The sequence below is a fragment of the Phyllostomus hastatus genome, unplaced genomic scaffold, assembly GCF_019186645.2.
Source record: "Phyllostomus hastatus isolate PE091 unplaced genomic scaffold, TTU_PhHast_1.1 phas_scaffold_317, whole genome shotgun sequence".
Lineage (NCBI taxonomy): Eukaryota > Metazoa > Chordata > Mammalia > Chiroptera > Phyllostomidae > Phyllostomus > Phyllostomus hastatus.
In genome coordinates, this window is record NW_025334023.1 from 5,716,185 (window position 1) to 5,724,114 (window position 7,930).

General features: G+C 44.7%; 1 protein-coding gene across 1 annotated transcript; it reads right to left on the reverse strand.

Annotated features, from left to right (window-relative positions):
- Positions 1 to 629: 629 nt before the first annotated feature.
- Positions 630 to 1,866, reverse strand: LOC123805519 (eukaryotic initiation factor 4A-I-like). Its single transcript, XM_045818149.1, is given in 1 exon segment — positions 630 to 1,866. A coding segment is annotated over 1 exon segment (1,221 nt). The 3' UTR covers positions 630 to 645.
- Between the last annotated feature and the right edge of the window lie 6,064 nt (positions 1,867 to 7,930).

Sequence of the window (7,930 nt, forward strand, 5' to 3'; positions counted from 1 at the left end):
TGAGTGCTTACCCTTACCCAAGATCTGTAGGAAGTACTCTACATACATTCCTTCAAACAACTTCATAAAGGAAGATTACCTATTTTTATGGATGAAGAACCTGAAGCTTAGAGAAGTTATAATACTTTTTTTTTCAGTTTCCAAGTAATTTTATTCAGAATTTTGTGTTTGTTTCCTGAATCAATAAATACTATACAAAACAATGTAAAAATGGCTACTATTTTTTCCCCTGGTCCCCCCCCCCAACTTGGGGACAAACCCCTGGGCCACCTAACGTGGGTTCTCCCTCCAGATTTGGTCCAGTAAATGAGGTTAAGTGACATCACAGCCTCCGGGAACCATTCTCAGAGAAATTTGGCTGGAGTGGGTAGAGCCTCAGGTTTGGAGGTTGACTAGGTTAGGGAAGTGGATTAGTGTTTTTGGAAGAAGAGACGGTGCCTGGGGCAAGAGCCTACCCCAAAGAAAAGGGTATCTAAAATGTTCACGGTTCCTTCTTTGCCTCAAAAAGTGACACTTATTCAAAGGAAAAAAAGAAAAAAATGACAAGATGTCCATCCCTTGGCTCCCTTCCCGCCTCCCTCCGGCTCCTCCTCAGCCCAACAAGGGCTGAACCCTGGCTGGGGTGAGGTGGCGGGCCAGCCCTTCTCAGATGAGGTCAGCAACATTGAGGGGCATCTCCTCAATGGAAGCATTGTAGAAAGTTTCGATGTCTCGCAGAGTCCTCTTGTCTTCTTCTGTCACCATGTTAATAGCCACACCCTTACGGCCAAAACGTCCACCCCGACTGATTCTGTGGATATAGTTTTCCCTGTTGGTGGGAAGGTCATAGTTGATGACTAAAGAAACCTGCTGCACATCAATGCCTCTGGCCAGCAAGTCAGTGGTAATCAATACTCTGCTAGAGCCAGAGCGGAACTCCCTCATGGTTACATATCGTTCCTTTTGGTCCATATCTCCATGCATGGCAGAGACGGTGAAGTCTTGGGTGTGCATCTTCTCAGTGAGCCAATCAACCTTCCTTCGAATGTTGATGAAGATGACTGCCTGGGTAATGGTGAGGGTTTCATACAAGTCACACAGTGTGTCCAGCTTCCCCTCCTCTCATTCCACATTGACGTAGAATTGGCGAATACCCTCCAGAGTCAACTCTTCCTTCTTGACAAGAATCCGAATAGGGTCCCTCATGAATTTCTTGGTCACCTCAAGCACATCGGAAGGCATTGTAGCTAACAGGAAAACCACCTGGGTATTGCTATTGAGCTTTTGGAATATGTCATAGATCTGGTCCTTGAATCCACGACTTAACATTTCATCAGCTTCATCCAGTACAAACATCTTGATGTATTTGGTAGACAGGTATCTGCGGTTAAGCATATCAAACACATGGCCTGGGGTGCCCACAATGATATGAGGAGCTTCCATCTGCAGCTTCTGTACCTCAGCATGCACGTTGGTACCCCCAATGCAGGCATGACAGGAAGCACCCATATTATCTCCTAAAGCCATGACTACTTTCTGTATCTGCTGTGCCAGTTCTCTAGTGGGTGCCAGGACCAAGGCCTGGGTGGCCTTTAGGTCCAATTCAATTTGTTGCAAAATTGATATGGCGAAAGTGGCTGTTTTTCCTGTCCCAGATTGGGCTTGAGCGATCACATCATAACCCTTGATACAAGGAAGAATGGCTCGCTGCTGGATGGCAGAGGGCTTCTCAAAACCACAGGCATAGATGCCACGGAGGAGGGACTCTGAGAGGTTCATGTCATCAAAGCTGTCAACAATCTCATTCCAGTTACTCTCAATGATGCCTCCAGGCTCCATTCCCTCGGGGCCATTGTCTCTGGATCGGGAATCCTGACTCATAGACATGATCCTTAGAAGCTAGTGAGAAGTTATAATACCTTATACCAGGTCACAGAGTGGTGAAGCCAGGATTTTTAAAATTGTATTTCTCAGTTACAGTTTACATTCAGTATTAGTTTGTTTCAGGTGTGCAACTTAGCGGTGTGACAATCATATGCTTTACAGACTGTTACCCCCAATATTTCAAGCACTCCCCTTGCACTGAGCGTAGTTAGGGTGATATCATTGACTGTATTTCCTATGCTGCATCTACATCCCTGTGACTCTCTTGTGACTATCCATTTGTGCTTCTTAACTGCTTTACCTTTTTCATGCATCTCCCCAATCCCCCTTCCCTCTGGCAACCATCAACCTGTTCTTTGTATTTATGAATCTGTTGAATACAAGATTTTGAGCCAAGATTAGAACAACTGGGTTAAATTGCTTCTCTGTATATTAATTTTTTTTCATTTGAATGGTCTTTATTTTTACAAATGAGAAAATAAAATTGTGACATCTACACCCAAGAGGTAGGCAAAGGTTAGGTCTGCTTCTATAAAGACATTGGACATGTTGATATTAATGATTCAGATGTCTCCAGATCATCTCAAGGAATATCCAGATCTCTAGGGTAGGGCTTCTGAACCTGGTAGTATTAATATATTTTTTTAAAATTATCATGGTTAAATATACATAACATAGATTCTATCATTTTAGCCATATTTAAGTGTACAAGTCAGTGGCATTAAGTAGATTCACAACATTCTGCAACCATCACACTATCTATCTCCAGAACTTTTTTATCACTCCAAACTGGAATTTTATACCCATTCCTTCTTTCCCTTAGCCACCGGTAACCTGTCTTTATAATTTAGCCTGTTCTAGGTGCCTCACATAAGTAGCATCACATAATATTTGTCCTTTTGTGTCTGGCTTATTTCACTTAGCCTAATTTTTTTTAAAGTTCATCCACAATGTAGCATGTGTCCATACTTCATTCCTTCTTAAGGCTGAATAACGTTTCCTTGTACGTGTACACCACATTTTGTTTATCCCTTCCTCTGTTGATGGCTGCTGCTCAGGACATTTTAGATGAACAATGGCAGTGTGCTGTGATAGAAGGGAGCAGTTTCTCAGAAGGAGAGTCAGGGAGGAGCAGCCAATCCAGCCTGGGGTGGGACAGCCAGGGACTGATACCTGAGCAGACTCAGAGGACTGGTGGGAAACCACCAGGAAAAGATGGAAGGGAGAAACCCCAGTACCAAAGCCTGGAGGTGTAGGAGAGAGAACCACAGCCTATTCCACAGGTTTGTGTGGAGGAAGGGCAAGCGGTGAGGCTGGAGAGGTAACATTGTTGACATAACAGAGCATTTAAGATGGGCGAGGTGCTGTGTGAAGCCTCTTAGGTGTTTTAACCTATTTAAACATTACGTCAACCCCATGAGAGAAACCAGGCCTTCAGCACATACCGGGGGTGAGACACGGCCCTTAGTGCTCCATGTGCAGTAACAAATTGAATCTCCACAGCAGCTCCATGAGGTCAGTTCTATTAGTGTTCCCATTATATAACAAAGCATGGAGAGAGTTAAAAGACTTGCCCAAGGTCATGTGAGTAAGTTGGGATTTGAACCCCAGTTTCAGCAGTTGTGCTTATCACCTGATGGCCACAGGCATGAGGACAAGGTAAGAAATTTAGACTTCCATCTGGCAGGGCCACTGGATAGGTTTAGGCAGAAAGCAACCATTTCCGATTTGCATTTTATCTTCATTCTAGCTGCTGTGTGGAGAAGTATAGTCAGGAACAGGCCTGGGGGCAGAGACACCAGCTAGTAAGTAAGCCAGATGAGAAGGGATGAGAATGGGGCAGGAAATGCAGACAGTGGAGGGTTTTGAGAGACTCAGGTCCCAGCGTGGTCAGCCTGTGGTGACATAGTGGAGAGAGGTCAGGGATGCCTTCCAGGTTTCTGAGAGAGTGGCAGTGCTCTCACAGAGATGGGGAACATGTGGGAGGAACAGGTTTAGGGGCAGGGAGAATCAAGGGTACAGATAGTGAGATCATTTGAGACTGGCTGAGCCTTAGGTACATCCAGGGAGTGAGATCTAGGCTCCATGTGAGCTCCATGAAGGCACGGATCTTTGTTTCACTCACTGACGTGTCCCAGGGCCAAAAATGTACCTGGTGTAAGAAGACACCAGCTCTTTCCAGTTGGTGCCAACCCAGGGGCCTCCCTTAGGACAACTGGCATGAGAGCTGCAAGGCTGGGGGCAACAGAAAGCCCCACCACAAAGAGTGACTACATGAGCTAGGACTCCCTGCTGCCAAAGTGGGATGGACCCCCACCACAGACACACCGTCCAAGTGCAGGGAGGCAACAAGAAGCACCGTGCCCTAAGGCTGGACATGGGCAACTGCTCCTGGGGCTCGGAGTGCTGTACGTGCAGAATGCAGTCACTGCTGTTGTCTGCAGTGCATCCAACATCAGCCTTGTCCATACCTCGACCCTAGTAAAGAACTGCATCATGACCACCGACCCCTCACCGTAGGGGCTGTGGCTGCAATAACGGGCCAGGCTGACTCCTAAAGAGGAAGAGGTTTTAAATAAAACACGATCAAAGAAATTTCAGAAGAAATATGATGAAAGGAAAAAAATGCCAAAATCAGCAGTCTTCCAGAGGGGCAGTCCAGCAGGGCAAGGTTCTTGCATCATCGCTCCAAGACCAGGCCAGTGCGGCCATGCAGATGGCCGTGTGCTTGAGGGCAAGGAGCTGGGGGCAAATAAATTCTCTCCTCCCTGTCTTAGCCCATGCAATAAAAAAAGACACACAGTGAACAGTTGTTGAATGGATGAATGTGGGTCTTGAGGAGGGAGCTGGAGCCACAGAGATGGTCAACAGCATGTAGCCACAGTTATGGGCCGGGACTCTGTGGACACTAACACTTGAAAGGCAGGCAGAGAAAGGCAACCGGATCCCAGAGAGACTGAGGAGTGGCCAGAGAGGGGGAGGAACTAAGAGAAGGGGACCTGTGAAGGCCGTCTCAGAGTTTTAAGGTACAGGAGGCTTGGCAGCTCCATGTCTTCAGGCTTGATGAATAATAAAAGCAGCCGGGTTTTGAAAAGCGCTTTCCAGCTTACAACATGCACCTTCTCAGATTCTTCTTTTTCTCTTTAACTTCAATGCCATATATCTTTCACTAATTTTTTTTATTGAGGTAAAAAGTAATTCGAACTGGCTGGCATAGCTCAGTGGATTGAGCGCGGGCTGCAAACCAAAGTATCACAGGTTCGATTCCCAGTCAGGGCACATGCCTGGGCTGCAGGCCACGGCCCCCAGCAACTGCACATTGATGTTTCTCTCTCTCTCTTTCTCCCTCCCTCCCCTCTCTAAAAATAAAGAAATAAAATCTAAAAAAAAAAAGTAATTCAACGTGCAACCACCTTCAGGGTATTGTGTGATGACTCTCTGCATGTGTACCTGTCAGTGAACTCCCACCCAATCACAATGAACAATCGTCCCAGCAGCTGACAGGATGCTGTATACAGAGAACCCCAAGGAGTCCTCCCAAATCCCACTAGGACTGATCAATGAATTCAGTAAAGTACTGGGATACAAAATAATATCTAGAAATCAGTTGCATTTTTATACACTAATAGTGAACTATCAGAAAGGGAAACTAAGAAAACAATTCCATTCACAATTGCTTGAAAAATTACCACAGAATACATTTAACCAAGATGTAAAAGACCTGTACTTAGAAAACGATAAGACACTGAAGAAGATACAAATAAGTGGAAGTATATATCATGTTCATGGGGAGGAAGAATTAACATAATCAAAATGTCCATACTACCCAAAACAATCTATAGATGCAATGTAATTCCTATCAAGATATCAAAGGCATACTTCATGGAACTAGAACAAGTATTCCAAAAATTTCTATGGAACAGAAAAAGACCCCAAATAACTACAGCAGGCTTAAGAAAAAAAGAACAAAATGGGAAGAATCACACTGCCTGACACCAAACTGTCCTACAAGGCCATAATAACCAAAACAGCATGGTACTGGCATACAAACAGACACATAGATCAATGGAGCAGAATAGAGAGCCCTGAAAGAAATCCATGACTTTATAGTCAATTAATATTTGACAAAGGAGGCAGAACATACAATGGGGTATGGCTAGCCTAGTCAATAAATTTTGTTGGGGAAATTGCACAGATATATGCAAAGAAAAAAGAAGGCTAAATAAAAGTGTACACAGGCAGCTGTCAGAGGGGAAGGGGGTTGGGGCTGGGTGGAAAAGCTGAAAGGATTAAGCAAAGAAAAAGTCAGATACAGGAGAGTGTGGTGATAATGAGAGGGAAGGTGGGGTGGGGGAGGTAGAAGAGAGTGCAGGGGAGACGGGAACAGATGGCGACGGAAGGAGACTTGACTCTGGTGGACACACAACACAGTGTACAGATGATGTGTTGTAGAATCGTGCACCTGAAACCTGTATAACTTTATTAACCAATGTCAGCCCAACAAATTCAATAAAAATTTTTTAAATTAAAAACAAAAATAAAAAGCTGATGGCCAGGGAAATGCAAAGTTTTATTAATTAACTGCTCAACACACTTTTATACACTTTTTCCCCCTATAAACTTTAGCTGTTTACTTTTAGATAGCCTCTGCATAGGAGAATGATTTTGTAATACCATTCTCAGTAGAGAGCATAGAAAGGTAACTTGTCTCCATGGCTGGTCAAAATTCATTCTAGTTGATGGTGTAGAAAAGTTTCCTTCTGCTCCACACATCATTATGGCAATGTCATAAATTGTTAGGGCTGCTGGTGACTTTAGGAAGGCCTCTCTTTTGTACTCTGAGTTTGCATTTAGCATTGCAACCAATTCTTATTTTGCGACTGCACCATCTTCTAAGAGGATACTAATTAGATCATTCTTTTTAATTCATTTATTTAGTTTTTTGGTTTGTTCCCCCAAGTTATCTCTGGCTCCTCCATTATCATTATTTTTTCCTTTTAGTTTACATTTCTGGCCATCTTTGTGCACTCGTGCCCGAGAACAAGGGGGGTGGAGCTGCGCAGGGCTCCTGGGTGAGAGCCTGTTTGGGAGCCTGAACACTCTGCTGTGGAATGAGCAGGTGCCTGAGCAGCCGTTGTATTTGGAAATCCAAAAAACCAGACTCAGATGACAGTCCTAACTCATTCCAGTTATTGTGAATGATGATTATTTTTATTATTATGGCCTTGTAGTACAGTTTGATGTTCTGTTAATAAACCACCAGCTTTCTTGCAGGGCTGCGGGGAAGGTCCTGCATGGAGGCGGAAGGAGAGAATCAGTTAAGGTTTTGTTCTATTGCTCACTGTCGTCGTGAGGGGGGTGGTGGCAAAAACGCCAAGAGAACACCGACACAAGCAACCCACAGAATTATTTGCCTCTCGTGTCTGTTGCTTTCTAAGGATGCCCTCCAAAGAGGTCTATTTTGCCATCTTCCTTTCAGCATGTCAGGCTAAATCTCAGCGAGAGCTTCTCCTCTGGAATTTTGTTCGAGGACTGGTCAATGCCCTCAGCCACAAGGCCCTTCCCCTTCCACAGGCTCACAGCTCAGAAAACACTTCTTAAAGCTCATCTTACAAGAGTGTGAACAAGGCACAAAGTCATGACAAATGACCAGTGCCACATTTCCAAATTTTGAAAACTGGGTCAGTCACAGAATAGCACTGGAACAGCTGCTTTCAAGTGTTTTTGTCCCCCTGACAACAAGGTCTAATTATAAGCTGCGAGAACAACTAAACCAGACATGTGCATTTGACTGCAATATTGGTGACTGTAATTAGTAATTTGGCAGATGAAATTTGCCCTGACTCCTAGTTCAGAGTGGGGGTAGTCTCCAGCTGGACTTAGAAACACAGGGCCCTGGGTGCAGAGTGTGCCATTTGCAGTATGTCTAACAAGGTAGGGTGTTTCACCTTTATCCAAATGGGAAGCCAGGGTCGAGCTGTTCTGTCCAATCTCACTTTGACAACAGGGTAAGGATTTCCCTTCAGGGCACCATAACCTCTCCAGGAGACCACATCCCTTTGCCCTT